The sequence below is a fragment of the Oncorhynchus gorbuscha genome, linkage group LG11, assembly GCF_021184085.1.
Source record: "Oncorhynchus gorbuscha isolate QuinsamMale2020 ecotype Even-year linkage group LG11, OgorEven_v1.0, whole genome shotgun sequence".
NCBI lineage: Eukaryota > Metazoa > Chordata > Actinopteri > Salmoniformes > Salmonidae > Oncorhynchus > Oncorhynchus gorbuscha.
In genome coordinates, this window is record NC_060183.1 from 46,959,093 (window position 1) to 46,975,157 (window position 16,065).

At 45.4% G+C, this 16,065-nt stretch overlaps 1 protein-coding gene across 1 annotated transcript in view; it reads right to left on the reverse strand.

Moving 5' to 3' along the window:
• Positions 1-582: 582 nt before the first annotated feature.
• The window catches only part of LOC124048773 (WD repeat-containing protein 70), an 88,781-nt gene continuing 73,298 nt past the window's right edge, over positions 583-16,065 (reverse strand). The window contains 4 exon segments of the mRNA XM_046369840.1: positions 583-849; positions 5,837-5,999; positions 10,368-10,484; positions 15,640-15,719. Of these exon segments, the coding sequence (XP_046225796.1) occupies positions 762-849; positions 5,837-5,999; positions 10,368-10,484; positions 15,640-15,719 (448 nt within the window). The 3' untranslated portion in view covers positions 583-761.

The following is a 16,065-nucleotide window of genomic DNA, read 5'->3' on the forward strand; positions in this document are numbered from 1 at the left end:
ACACTGCTGACTGTCGTCACTATCTAGTTTCCGGGTGAGGTGAAAGGAAGCGATTCAAGTATATTTAAAAAATGTCTAGCTATGCAGCAGCTTGTTACCCATATAGTTCTATTGGGTATGTATAACAGATATATTACCTGCTGATATGGACAGAAACATAACCTTCTAGTCAATTCATACCCCCCAAACTATTCTCCAACATGATGGATCGTAATTTACACCACATGGCATGGAGTTGTCTTGGTATTTCCGAACGCAATCATTCATTTTCATGCAAAATGTTCACTTTTCCCATCAATATTTAGGAATGTTTGAGTCCTGCAAGTGAAACTGCGCACTAGAAATAACATCTAAATAAATATTTATTTGAAGGAGTGACTCACTGAAGGAAACACATGCACGTCCTTCAGTCCATGACTAAGACTGAGTGGACGTCCAAGAGGGTGAACTCTCTGATAGAATCCACCTTGATCTATCTGGTTTCTAAGTGGAGCATAATGCATCACAATAAAATCTTGATCTGGGTTGATCTTGGACTCTACAGGTCCAAAGACAATGCTATGAGCATCAAAGAGATGAGGTAAAATGAGGTAAAAGTACTGCGAGTGTGACTTGGATGGACTGTCCCTTTTATTACTGTTTCTCAGGAGATCATAAACGGCACTACATTTGATTCAAGTACAGTAAAGTACAAAAACATGCACATATCCAAACACACCAGTGCACACTCGCACAAACACACACTAAGGGGTTGCTGCGGCTCAGATCTTGCGTTTCTTCCACTCTGGTTCCTTGTCAGCCTCTTCATCAGACTCCTCCTCCTCTTGAAAGATGGCATCTGGTTGGGTCCTGGCAGAAGACAGGGAGAAGGGGAGACAACTTACTACACATCTTTTACTTTGGTACAGTACAATTACAACCATCCTTATTCAATCTAAATAAGAGGGTCGAATTCGGGGTCAACCCTCAACAGACAATGAAAACAGATGCGGGAGATGGAAGGGACAAGATAAAGAGAGAACGGAGAAGTAGTGAAAGGACATAAACCAGTGCGGCGGGACAGGATGAGATGAAACATTCCTCTATTTTTATCACTGTCTATTCTGAGCAGTGATTAAAAACCAACATCTGTCCTGTGTGAGTTACGGAGGGGATGTAACACACTCAGTGAAACGTGCACAGACTTACGCAGAAAAGACACACACAAGGTTAGACTATAGGAAGGAGTACAGGAATTAAGAATATGCTCTTCCAAAACCTTCACGAGTTCCAGCACCTCCTAAAACACCTGCAGTATGCCTCCTACTCTGTGACTCTTTCCTAAGGATGTTTTATAGACAACATCCACTCTTCCAGAACTTTCATCCAGGTCATTCAATGATCAGGTGAGAGAGTTGTAATGCAATATCCACTGTGTTCTGTCTCACGTGTGTTCTAATACCAGAGGGAACCCATTAAAACAGCCCAACAAAGGGAGTAACCAGTTAATTTGGTCATGAATGTCACAGTACCCAAGTGCTACAATGCGACTCATTAGTGTCAACACTCCAATTAGCCGTGGTAATGAGTGATCTTCCCATACTGGGTGGATCGGCTGAACCAGGCCCCCCAGATGAGAGGCTACAGGTAGGGTTACGGGGATCAGGGGGTGTACTTAGGCCAGACTAGATCAGGGTGTGTACTTAGTCCCCTCCTGTACTCCCTGTTCACCCATGACCGTGTGGCCAAACACGACTCCAACAGCATAATTACGTTTGCTGAAGAAACAACAGTGGGAGGCCTGATCACTGACAACGATGAGATGGCCTATAGGTAGGTCAGAGAACTGGCGGCAGTGTGGTGCCAAGACAACATCCTCTCCCTCAACGTGAGCAAGACAAAGGAGCTGATCGTGGACTACAGGAAAAGGTGGGCCGAATAGGCCCCCATTAACATTGACGGGGCTGTAGTGGAGCGGGTCAAGAATTTCAAGTTCCTTGGTGTACACATCACCAACGAACTGTCATGGTCCAAACATACCAAGACAGTTGTGAAGAGGGCACGACAAAACCTTTTCCCCCTCAGGAGACTGAAAAGATTTGGCATGGGTCCTCAGATCCTCAAAAGGTTCTACAGCTCCACCATCGAAAGCATCCTGACCATCATCACCTGGTATGGCAACTGCTCGGCATCTGACCATAAGGCGCTACAGAGGGTAGTGCGAATGGCCCAGTACATCACTGGAGCCAAGCATCCTGCCATCCAGGACCTACATAATAGATGGTGTCAGAGGAAAGACCATAAAATTGGCAAAGACTCCTTGTCACCCAAGTTATAGACTGTTTTCTCTGCTACTGCACGGCAAGCAGTACCAGAGCGCCAAGTCTAGGACCAAAAGGCTATTCAACAGCTTCTACCCCCAGGACAATTTACATTGACCCCCCCCTCTTGTAAACTGCTGCTACTCGCTGTTTGTTACCTGTGCACTCTCACTTCACCCCCACCTACAGCCGTGGCCAAAAGTTTTGAGAATGACACAAATATAAATTTTCACAACGCCTGCTGCCTCAGTGTCTTTAGATATTTTTGTCAGATGTTACGATGGAATACTGAGGTATAATTACAATCATTTCATAAGTGTCAACGGCTTTTATTGACAATTACATGAAGTTGATGAAAAGAGTCAATATTTGCAGTGTTGAACCTTCTTTTTCAAGACCTCTGCAATCCACCCTGGCATGTCAATTCACTTCTGGGCCACATCCTGACTGATGGCAGCCCATTCTTGCATAATCAATGCTTGGAGTTTGTCAGAATTTGCGGGATTTTGTTTGTCCATCAGCCTCTTGAGGATTGACCACAAGTTCTCAATGGGATTAAGGTCTGTGGAGTTTCCTGGCCATGGACCCAAAATATCAATGTTTTGTTCCCAAAGCCACTTAGTTATCACTTTTGCCTTATGGCAAGATGCTCCATCATGCTGGAAAAGGCATTGTTTGTCACCAAACTGTTCCTGGATGGTTGGGAGAAGTTGCTCTCGGAGGATGTGTTGGTACCATTCTTTATTCATGGCTGTGTTCTTAGGCAAAATTGTGAGTGAGCTCACTCCCTTGGCTGAGAAGCAACCCCACACATGAATGGTCTCAGGATGCTTTACCATTGGCTTGACACAGGACTGATGGTAGTGCTCAACTTGTCTTCTCCGGACAAGCTTTTTTTCCGGATGCCCCAAACAATCGGAAAGGGCATTCATCAGAGAAAATTACTTTACCTTAGTCCTCAGCAGTTCAATCCCTGTACCTTTTGCAGAATATCAGTCTGTCCCTGCTGTTTTTCCTGGAGAGAAGTGGCTTCTTTGCTGCCCTTCTTGACACCAGGCCATCCTTCAAAAGTCTTCGCCTTACTGTTCGTGCAGATGCACTCACACCTGCCTGCTGCCATTCCTGAGCAAGCTCTGTACTGGTGGTGCACCGGTCCTGCAGCTGAATCAACTTTAGCAGACGGTTCTGGCGCTTACTGGACTTTCTTGGGCGACCTGAAGCCTTCTTCACAACAATTGAACCGCTCTCCTTGAAGTTCTTGATGATTCGATAAATGGTTGATTTAGGTGCAATCTTACTGGCAGCAATATCCTTGCCTGTGAAGCCCTTTTTGTGCAAAGCAATGATGACAGCACATGTTTCCTTGCAGGTAATCATGATTGACAGAGGACGAACAATGATTCCAAGAACCACCCTCCTTTTGAAGGTTCCAGTCTGTTATTCGAACTCAATCAGCATGACAGAGTGATCTCCAGCCTTGTCCTCGTCAACACTCACACCTGTGTTAACGAGAGAATCACTGACATGATGTCAGCTGGTCCTTTTGTGGCAGAGCTGAAATGCAGTGGAAAGGTTTTTGGGGGATTCAGTTCATTTGCATGGTAAAGAGGGATTTTGCAATTGAATTGCAATTCATCTGATCACTCTTCATAACATTCTGGGGAATATGCAAATTGCCATCATACAAACTGAGGCAGCAGACTTTATGAAAATTAATATTTGTGTCATTCAAAACTTTTGGCCACGAGTGTACATGTACAGATTGCCTCAACTAGCCTGTACCCCTGCACACTGACTCGGTACACCGGTGCCCCCTGTATACAACCTTGTTATTCTTATTGTGTTCATTTTTATTATTACTTTTAATTTGAACCTACTTGGTAAATATTTTCTTCTTCTTGAACTACACTGTTGGTTAAGGGCTTGTAAGTCAGCATTTCACGGTAAAGTCTACACTTGTTGTATTTGGCGCATGTGGCAAATAGAGTTTGATTTGATATTATGGCACCTTGGAGTGTCTTACCCTACTGACAACAACACTAAATACTTGCTAAGCACACATATAGGTAACTGCCAAAATAAAGGGAACACTTGAGTAAATGAGGGATACAAAGTATATTGAAAGCAGGTGCTTCCACACTGGTGAGTTAATTAAGAAATGAACATCCCATCATGCTTAGGGTCATCGTGCTTAGGGTACTGTATACAAATGTCCAGTTGCCCATTATTTTGGCTACCACGGCTAAAAGAGATCAGTGACTTTGAAAGAGGGATCTCAAAGGAACATAGAGGGTTTAAAGTGTGTGTGTGTCTCAGTCACCAGATCTCAACCCAATTGAACACTTAATGGGGGATTCTGGAGTGGCGCCTGAGACAGCGGTTTCTACCACCATCAACCATCATTTTCACCCCATTCTGGAACTTTGAGGATTTATGACATAGAAATCCTACTAATTACTAGAGGGGCTATGGTCACATCCCTCCAATAGAGTTCCAGAAACTTTTAGAATCTATGCCAAGGTGCATTGAAGCTGTTCTGGCTCGTGGTGGCTCATCGCCCTATTAGGTTGGTGTTTCCTTTATTTTGGCAGTTACCTGTACCTGTATGGATGACGATGAAGAGGATGATGATACTAATGGTAACATCTCCATCACTCCACTGGTGAGGTGATAAGCTATTGACAGACAATCCATTGGGATTGTGTCGCTATAATTAGACTGATGCATAATGCATGTGAACACCCAAACAAGCAGAGACCAGAGCCAAGAGAGGTGTGACTGTTGCTGTTACTCCCAGAGGGCCAAACCGGGGCCAGGCTACACTCCAAACTCCCTCCCAGAGGGCCAAACCGGGGCCAGGCTACACTCCAACCTCACTCCCAGAGGGCCAAACCAGGACCAGGCTACACTCCAACCTCTAGAGCAATAGCATCAACACGGGGAAATCTCTCTCAGGGGAGTGACCTATTCTTACGCCTGGTCATTCGACTTTGATCATTCAATTGAGTTAAAAGGTTATATAAGGTAAAACTGTCAACCTCAATAAGTTCATTCACTCATTTACTGTTCCAACTAAAATACGGTGAGCTTATCTCCTGCCAAACACCCTGCCATGAATTACATTGATATGGGCCTGTTCACACCATCAAGAGATCCGATACGTCTACAGAATGTGGAAGTTCTCCTTCAACACCTTTAGATCCTCAGCCAAGAATAGACCCGTTCTTTAGCCAGCGTGTCTGTGGACACTGAGGTGAAACACAAGCCCTCTCAGGTAGCTGATTGGTTGTTGGTGGGCCTCCAGGCCTAGGCTGCAGCTCTTTAAACATTCATGTGTCATCAAGCCGGCCAGGCAGGAAGGCTGGATCCTTAGCACAGCCACACTGCCATAAACTACACCCAGTGCAGACTCACCTTACTGTCTGTCTGCGTCATCCCAGGTGTGTGTGTGTGTGTGTGTGTGTGTGTGTGTGTGTGTGTGTGTGTGTGTGTGTGTGTGTGTGTGTGTGTGTGTGTGTGTGTGTGGCCAGTCTTACTTGGTGTAGGCAGGGGCGACCCAGTAGGGGTTTTCGGAGGCCTCCTTGGCGTGTCGGAGGATGGCCTGGCGAGGATTGCTATCGTCTGTTTTGTCCAGAGCAATGTTCTTCACAATAAAGGAGGACAGAGTACCTCCATGGGCTGCCACGCGACCACCACGACCTGAGAGGAGACGACAACCACTGGATTAGGAACTCATGCACAAGCACAAACAGACAGGCACACTGGCAAAAGCATACACCCCACCAAATATAGATGACAAAAAAACGTTGACCACAAATTTAGTGACATGCAAGGAAACACATTCCTCTTGCGCCAAAACATACACACATGAGAACGTTGGGAAAAACATCCTCATCTCCGTAAGAGGGTATTTATGTTGTGTTTAAACATGGACTGGCACACACACACACACACACACACACACACACACACACACACACACACACACACACACACACACACACACACACACACACACACACACACACACACACACACACACACACACACACACACACACACACACACACACACACACACACACACACACACACACACAGACAGAGGCCCAGCTGAAAGAGGAGACTCCAGTGATATCCTGTCTCAGTGGGTTGGTGTCAGAGGTAGCTGTTAGGGGAGAGTTGGAGGTCCTCTTGCAAGCAACCAGCCAAAATCCCAAACATTGCACAGTACTTTTAAAAGGTAGGTTAATCAGGATGATAAGCAAATGACAGTGAATTAGCCAACAAGTCATTCTCTCTCTACCTCTTTCTTCCACTTTCTCCGTCTTGAGGAAGAAAATATGGGACGTTTCAAGAGGAAAACTGGGATGTAAACTTTCTCATAGCATCACAGCTAAACAGACAGCTGGGAGACATTTAGTCAAGAAAGGTTGTGGCCACACCTCAGCTTATTTAGGGGGGTCAGGTAGAGCGTAGAGGTTGACTGTATGCAGCGTGGACATAGGAGTTCACCTTAGTGCAGCAGTATGACTAGGCAGTTAGGGAAATGACAGTGGCCAAACGTGTTAGGAGTGAAAATCCCACAGGGGCTTAGAGTGAAAAGTATTTGTCACAGCGTGAAAATCTATACTGCTGTGTGACCCCGAACTGCTGCTGTATTACTGTAGAAAATATAATGTAGTGTATGAGTGGCTTTGGATGAATGTGTCTGCCGTCTGGTAAGCAAAGAATGATCGAGTCAATTCATTTCAAGAGGAAAACACTTCCAACAGCCAAGCCCCTGGATGCACCTGCCTTGGGTAAGAAGTGTTCCTACCACCAGCAATAACACTAGTAGACAGCTATAGTGGCGTTATTGGTCATGTAACATTAATAACAGTAGACATATGTAGTGGTACATAACTGCCAAAATAAAGGAACCTCCCAACATAAAGTGTCTTAATAGGGCGTTGGGCCACAACGAGCTAGAACAGCTTCAATGAGCCTTGGCAAAGATTCTCTAAGTGTCTGGAACGATGTGACACCAGTCTCCCACAAGAAATTCCATCATTTGGTGTGTTTACGATGGTGGAAACCGCCATCGCAGGCACCTCATAATGACAAACATGTTTTTATTTCTTGTACATTTATTGAAAATGAAATACAAAAATATAAGTTTTCACACCCCTGTCAATAATTTGTACAAGCACCTTTGGCTGTGATTACAGCTGTGAGTCTATTTGGGAAAGTCTCTAAATGTCAACTTAGTGCATGTAAACTTCTGACCCACTGGAATTGGGATACTGTGAATTATAAGTGAAAAAATCTGTCTGTAAACAAGTGTTGGTAAAATGACTTGTGTCATGCACGAAGTAGATGTCCTAACCGAATAAAAATAAATAAATAAAAATAAAGGGAACACTTAAACAACACAATGTTGACTCCAAGTCAATCACACTTCTGTGAAATCAAACTGTCCACTTAGGACGCAACACTGATTGACAATAAATGTCACATGCTGTTGTGCAAATGGAATAGACAACATGTGGAAATTATAGGCAATTAGCAAGACACCCCCAATAAAGGAGTGGTTCTGCAGGTGGTGACCACAGACCACTTCTCAGTTCCTATGCTTCCTGGCTGATGTTTTGGTCACTTTTGAATGCTGGCGGTGCTTTCACTCTAGTGGTAGCATGAGACGGAGTCTACAACCCACACAAGTGGCTCAGGTAGTGCAGCTCATCCAGGATGGCACATCAATGCGAGCTGTGGCAAGAAGGTTTGCTGTGTCTGTCAGTGTAGTGTTCAGAGCATGGAGGAGACAGGCCAGTACATCAGGAGACGTGGAGGAGGCCGTAGGAGGGCAACAACCCAGCAGCAGGACCGCTACCTCCGCCTTTGTGCAAGGAGGAGCAGGAGGAGCACTGCCAGAGCCCTGCAAAATGACCTCCAGCAGGCCACAAATGTGCATGTGTCTGCTCAAACGGTCAGAAACAGACTCCATGGGGGTGGTATGAGGGCCCGACGTCCACAGGTGGGGGTTGTGCTTACAGCCCAACACCGTGCAGGACGTTTGGCATTTGCCAGAGAACACGAAGATTGGCAAATTCGCCACTGGCGCCCTGTGCTCTTCACAGATGAAAGCAGGTTCACACTGAGCACGTGACAGACGTGACAGAGTCTGGAGACGCCGTGGAGAACGTTCTGCTGCCTGCAACATCCTCCAGCATGACCGGTTTGGCGGTGGGTCAGTCATGGTGTGGGGTGGCATTTCTTTGGGGGGCCGCACAGCCCTCCATGTGCTCGCCAGAGGTTGCCTGACTGCCATTAGGTACTGAGATGAGATCCTCAGACCCCTTGTGAGACCATATGCTGGTGCGGTTGGCCCTGGGTTCCTCCTAATGCAAGACAATGCTAGACCTCATGTGGCTGGAGTGTGTCAGCAGTTCCTGCAAGAGGAAGGCATTGATGCTATGGACTGGCCCTGCTCGTTCCCCAGACCTGAATCCAATTGAGCACATCTGGGACATCATGTCCCGCTCCATCCACCAACACCACGTTGCACCACAGACTGTCCAGGAGTTGGCGGATGCTATAGTCCAGGTCTGGGAGGAGATAACTCAGGAGACCATCCACCACCTCATCAGGAGCATGCCCAGGCGTTGTAGGGAGGTCATACAGGCACGTGGAGGCCACACACACTACTGAGCCTCATTTTTACTTGTTTTAAGGACATTACACATCAAAGTTGGATCAGCCTGTAGTGTGGTTTTCCACTTTCATTTTGAGTGTGACTCCAAATCCAGACCACCATGGGTTGATACATTTGATTTCCATTGATAATTTTTGTGTGATTTTGTTGTCAGCACATTCAACTATGTAAAGAAAAAAGTATTTAATAAGAATATTTCATTCATTCAGATCTAGGATGTGTTATTTTAGTGTTCCCTTTATTTTTTTGAGCAGTGAATATACATATATTTTACACCTTTATTTAATTAGGAAAGTCAGTTAAGAACAAATTATTATTTACAATGACGGCCTATAGATTTAAGTAAAAAAATGTAACTCGGCCGGCCACTCAGTAACATTCAATGTCATCTTGGTAAGCAACTCCATTGTATATTTGGTCTTATGTTTTAGGTTACTGTCCTGCTGAAAGGTGAATTCGTCTCCCAGTGTCTGATGGAAAGAAGACTGAACCAGGTTTTTCTCTAGGATTTTGCCTGTCATCATAGCTGTATTTAGTTTATTTTTTATCCTTGCTGATGAAAAGCATACCCATAACATGATGCAGCCACCACCATGCTTGAAAATATGAAGAATAGTACTCATTGATGTGTTTGCTCCAAACGTAACACTTTGTATTCAGAACAAAAAGTGAATTTTTGCAAACGAGATGCATGTTTTGGAATATTTGTATTCTGTACAGGTGTTCTACTTTTCACTCTGTCATTTAGGTTAGTATTGTGGAGTAACTACAATGCTGTTGAGCCATCCTCAGTTCTCATATAACAACCATTAAACTCTAACTGTTTATAAGTCACCATTGGCCTCGTGGTGAAATCCCTGAGTGGTTTCCTTCCACCCCGGCAACTGAGTTAAGAATGAGGCATTGGAAAACCTCCCTGGTCTTTGTGGTTGAATCTGTGATTGAAATTCACCACTCGATTGACGGATCTTACAGATAATTATATTTGTGGGGTATAGAGATGGTGTAGTCATTCAAAAATCACTTTACCCTCTATTACTGAACACGGAATGAGTCCGTGCAACTTTTTATGTGATTTGTTGAGCACATTTTTTACTCCTGAACTTATTTAGGTGTGCCATAACAGAGTGGTTGAATACTTATTTACGCAAGACATTTAAGCTTTACATTTTGTATTCATTTCTAAAATGTTCTACAAACAAAACATTATGGGGTATATTGTGTGTCGATCAGTGACACAAAATCTAAATGTAATCCATTTTAAATTCAGGCATTATCACAACAAAATGCAGAACAAGTAAAGGAAAGTGAATACTTTAAGGCACTGTATAATATATATGTGTGTATGTAGTGGAATTTTCCACGTAATTTTACCTGGTCCAGTGACAGGGGGTTCAGGCTTGTGGGACTTCATTGGGTCCAGTCTGTCTTTTTCCAGCTGTTTCTTAGTGCTGCGCTGCCGGGCCTCGCGGAACATGGGAAGAGCATGGGCTGGCGGGAGAGAAGAAATGATAAAATATGAGAGAGCGAGAGAGAGGGGGGGGAGAAACAGAAAACGAGTAGAAAACGCATACATTAACAAACACTTCAACAAGCCTAAGTGCAGAGCATAGCGTAAAAGCCAAACACACCAAGTGACCTCTAGTGAGGTCTATAGCACTCTGCCTACTGCCTTGTTGGACACCAACACTATCAGGTCCATGTTTATATTTATATTTTACAGTTTGCTGAACACCACCACAATGCATGTCTTGGGCACTTTACAGTGTAAGTGTGTATTCTATGTCTACACCTGAGTTATTGCGTGTCCCCAACAGTATGTGTACGCTTGTATAGCTGAGTAAGTACCCGTGTGTGTGTGTGTGTGTGTGTGTGTGTGTGTGTGTGTGTGTGTGTGTGTGTGTGTGTGTGTGTGTGTGTGTGTGTGTGTGTGTGTGTGTGTGTGTGTGTGTGTGTGTGTGTGTGTGTGTGTGTGTGTGTGTGTGTGTGTGTGTGTTTCCTCAGGGGTTACAAAGGGACACAGAGTGGGCTAGATGAAGTGATTTTCCATTCAGGAGCCCCTGTTGTCACTGCTCAGTGTTAATTCTTCTCCTCCATGCTACATTAAGCAAAAAGGTTACTGTTAACAGATTTCCACTCTTTTCTCAATGGGCCATCACCACGCTTCCTGTCCCCTCTAATTTTCCAGCACTAGGGCACAAGTGCGTCACTCAGCGACCGCGGCCATCAGACACCGGCCAATAGTCTCTCAGCTTGTCGGGGTGGTGGTGATATCACATGATGGATATTAGAGAAGGGTTCTGTCACCTAAACAATAAGCTGTGTTTCCCTCCTAGTCCATCACGGCACAGCCAGGTGTCTTGTCCTCCAGTTACTGTTCACCCATTACCTCAGTGGGAGTGAGAGAGTCTTCTGTATGAGGTTGAGAGAGCCACACGTCGTCCATGCACCGTGCAGCTGAGTGACTCGTGTGGAAATGACAGACTGGCTGGGTTAAAGAATGGTCAAGTGTGGTGGGTTGTAGGGAGGGGGGAGTGTGTTGATTCAGGAGAGGGGTGAGTGGGAGTATGATACGGGAGTGTGTGTGTGTTAGCGGGGGTATCACGCTGCCGGGGGTGGGCGAGGTGGCTGTCCCTGGCGTGACTGGAGCCCTGGTGGCTGACTGTGGCTGACGCGTGGCATCATGCCCTGTGGCTGTCTGTTCACTCACTCTCACCCCACGCCATCAGCTAATGGCAAAACTCGCTGATGCGTGTGTGTGTGTGTGTGTGTGTGTGTGTGTGTGTGTGTGTGTGTGTGTGTGTGTGTGTGTGTGTGTGTGTGTGTGTGTGTGTGTGTGTGTGTGTGTGTGTGTGTGTGTGTCAGGGTTTCTGTTAGCTGGTAATAGACGGCTTGTGGATGATAAAATTTTTAAAAGCAGATAACTAAATTATCTGGGAGAAGGAAAAAAAATCCCATTGCTAAACAATGCTATTTTTTACCTATTCATTAATGGAAATCCCAGTCGATGGAAATACATTTGACATGTCATGCTTATCTGTCTACAGGTTCATTTGCATAATTTTGTGGAATTAAAAATGGGGTATGTGTACATTCGGTATGCATCTTATTTATCATATGCGCACAGCGTTACAGCCTTTGAGCGGAAAATCTGTCAAACAGCTTTTCCCTGCTGTTAAGCTCCTCAAACAGCTCTTCCCTGCTGTTAAGCTCCTCAAACAGCTCTTCCCTGCTGTTAAGCTCCTCAAACAGCCCTTCCCTGCTGCTAAGCTCCTCAAACAGCTCTTCCCTGCTGCTAAGCTCCTCAAACAGCTCTTCGTTGCTGCTAAGCTCCTCAAACAGCCCTTCCCTGCTGCTAAGCTCCTCAAACAGCTCTTCCCTGCTGCTAAGCTCTTCAAACAGCCCTTCCCTGCTGTTAAGCTCCTCAAACAGCTCTTCCCTGCTGTTAAGCTCCTCAAACAGCCCTTCCCTGCTGTTAAGCTCCTCAAACAGCCCTTCCCTGCTGCTAAGCTCCTCAAACAGCCCTTCCCTGCTGTTAAGCTCCTCAAACAGCTCTTCCCTGCTGTTAAGCTCCTCAAACAGCCCTTCCCTGCTGTTAAGCTCCTCAAACAGCTCTTCCCTGCTGCTAAGCTCCTCAAACAGCCCTTCCCTGCTGCTAAGCTCCTCAAACAGCCCTTCCCTGCTGTTAAGCTCCTCAAACAGCCCTTCCCTGCTGTTAAGCTCCTCAAACAGCTCTTCCCTGCTGTTAAGCTCCTCAAACAGCCCTTCCCTGCTGCTAAGCTCCTCAAACAGCTCTTCCCTGCTGCTAAGCTCCTCAAACAGCCCTTCGTTGCTGCTAAGCTCCTCAAACAGCCCTTCCCTGCTGCTAAGCTCCTCAAACAGCCCTTCCCTGCTGTTAAGCTCCTCAAACAGCCCTTCCCTGCTGTTAAGCTCCTCAAACAGCTCTTCCCTGCTGTTAAGCTCCTCAAACAGCCCTTCCCTGCTGTTAAGCTCCTCAAACAGCCCTTCCCTGCTGCTAAGCTCCTCAAACAGCCCTTCCCTGCTGCTAAGCTCCTCAAACAGCTCTTCCCTGCTGCTAAGCTCCTCAAACAGCTCTTCCCTGCTGTTAAGCTCCTCAAACAGCCCTTCCCTGCTGCTAAGCTCCTCAAACAGCTCTTCCCTGCTGCTAAGCTCCTCAAACAGCTCTTCCCTGCTGCTAAGCTCCTCAAACAGCTCTTCCCTGCTGCTAAGCTCCTCAAACAGCTCTTCCCTGCTGCTAAGCTCCTCAAACAGTTCTTCGCTGCTGCTAAGCTCCTCAAACAGCTCTTTGTTGCTGCTAAGCTCCTCAAACAGCTCTTCGCTGCTGCTAAGCTCCTCAAACAGCTCTTTGTTGCTGCTAAGCTCCTCAAACAGCTCTTCCCTGCTGCTAAGCTCCTCAAACAGCTCTTCCCTGCTGCTAAGCTCCTCAAACAGTTCTTCGCTGCTGCTAAGCTCCTCAAACAGCTCTTTGTTGCTGCTAAGCTCCTCAAACAGCTCTTCGCTGCTGCTAAGCTCCTCAAACAGCTCTTTGTTGCTGCTAAGCTCCTCAAACAGCTCTTCGTTGCTGCTAAGCTCCTCAAACAGCTCTTCGCTGCTGCTAAGCTCCTCAAACAGCTCTTTGTTGCTGCTAAGCTCCTCAAACAGCTCTTCGCTGCTACTAAGCTCCTCAAACAGCTCTTCGCTGCTGCTAAGCTCCTCAAACAGCTCTTTGCTGCTGCTAAGCTCCTCAAACAGCTCTTCGCTGCTGCTAAGCTCCTCAAACAGCTCTTCGTTGCTGCTAAGCTCCTCAAACAGCTCTTCGTTGCTGCTAAGCTCCTCAAACAGCTCTTCCCTGCTGCTAAGCTCCTCAAACAGCTCTTCGTTGCTGCTAAGCTCCTCAAACAGCTCTTCGTTGCTACTAAGCTCCTCAAACAGCTCTTCGCTGCTACTAAGCTCCTCAAACAGCTCTTCGCTGCTACTAAGCTCCTCAAACAGCTCTTTGTTGCTGCTAAGCTCCTCAAACAGCCCTTCGTTGCTGCTAAGCTCCTCAAACAGCTCTTCGTTGCTGCTAAGCTCCTCAAACAGCTCTTCGTTGCTGCTAAGCTCTTCAAACAGCTCTTCCCTGCTGCTAAGCTCCTCAAACAGCTCTTCGTTGCTGCTAAGCTCCTCAAACAGCTCTTCGTTGCTACTAAGCTCTTCAAACAGCTCTTCATTGCTACTAAGCTCCTCAAACAGCTCTTCGTTGCTGCTGGAGTAAAACGTGTGCTTTATAAGCCCAATCATTGCTCAAAATTTTTAAATGAGTGTTAAAAACGGTTTTGATGGCTATGCCTAAAATAACCTAATATTTTTATTCCTCAACTTGTAATTGATGCACGCTTCCATTCGCCATTCAAATGGGTAGGCAACAGAAGGCAGGCTTCATCAGCACGTCACACAGAACTTTGCAATGATCTAAAGGCCGTATGGATTTTGAAAACATACTTGTTTGAAACCTGAACGTTCTACTACATATTATGAGGCATGTCTTACCTTTCTTCAAAGTGCCCTAGCCTAAATTCGACCATATCTGTGCCGGCAATCATTTTATAAAAGACTTCCATATGACATTGAAACCAGTAGCCTATTTCTCTCATGTTCTATTGGTTTTCAAATCAACTTTCTGTCACCGTTCAGTAGCCCAAGGCACAATCCTAGCCATATTAGCAACCCATGCTAGTTCTTACATCTTTAGATCTCCCCTCTTTCTAGCGGATATTTTCATCTCTGTCACATGAAACCACTAGCATGTGCAACGAACATTCGTGCATAGCCTACTGAAGACATAATAGTTTTTCAACATTTTAAGCTAAATGTTGCATCAAGCCTCATTGCTTTTTAAAGTTTTTTATATTTTTCTATTTATATAGCCGAAGCCTACTGGTTCTACTCATTCGAAATAGGCTATTTCCTTCTCAACAAGCTGACCAAAAGAATAGGTCAACTGTTCTACTATGGGGAAGAGTAGATTCACATAGGCAAGTTATTTTGCTGATCGTTACTGGTCTTGTTGTTTGAGAAAAGGTACATGTGGACAGTTTTTCTAACATCTTCAATGTGTGCATGGGAATTCAGTAAGAAAAACGGTCAAATGTCCAGCGCTACATTTTCCTGACAGAAACCCTGGTGTGTGTGTGTATAGTGTTCCGATTGTCTAACAAGCTTTCACAAGCCCCCTTCCACTCCACATCATGCAGTGGTTTTCTGTGTTCTGGTGCAGTGCTTTTTAGACTAGGATGGCTGTCCTTCCTGGAACACAGTGACATATGGGAGGGAGCAGGCCACTGGTGACCAGATGGTTGTAGCTGTTTCAAGGTAGCTCCTACCGCTGTAGTACCCTTGAGAAAGGCACTTAAGCCAAATTGCTCTGGTAATTGTCCCCCTCATAAACGGGACTAAAATGTATGCCTTGCACAACTACTTACCCTGAGGGAAAGAGGGTCTATAATGCCTATATGACAGTGTTAGGGTCGACAGCTACCGTTGAACTTGAGTTATGACTACAAGGGGCTACTAGCTAGGAAAGAATTAAGTGATCATGGATGGTATATGGTAGGTGTGTTGTAGATCTCATACTAAATAATGCACAGGTGTGTGCTGAGGTACTTACGTGTGATGATGTAGTCTTGCGTCAGTGTCTCCGCCTGCCTCTCTTTCCTCTTGCTCTTCACCACACACAGCTTAGCTCCCCTACACACAGAGAGATAGAGGAGACACCATAGAGTTCATATTTCATTATGTGGGAGGCACGGTCAGCTTTATACACTGTTCTCAAACGTGGGTGACTGTAGGTTAGATACAGTACCGGCCAGTCTTTTCTGATCTGCTCCTAACAGGATGGAGTCTAGACAAACTTCCGACTAGTGTTGTCGCGATACCAGAATATTGACTTCCACACTGATACCAGGTTTAATATCATGATACTCGATACCAAAATGATACTCGATTTTTAAACATTGAACAATATGTTGATAAATTGTAGATCAACAAAATTAACAAATAGAATATCTTCCGTTCTATATTAAATTGCTTGAAA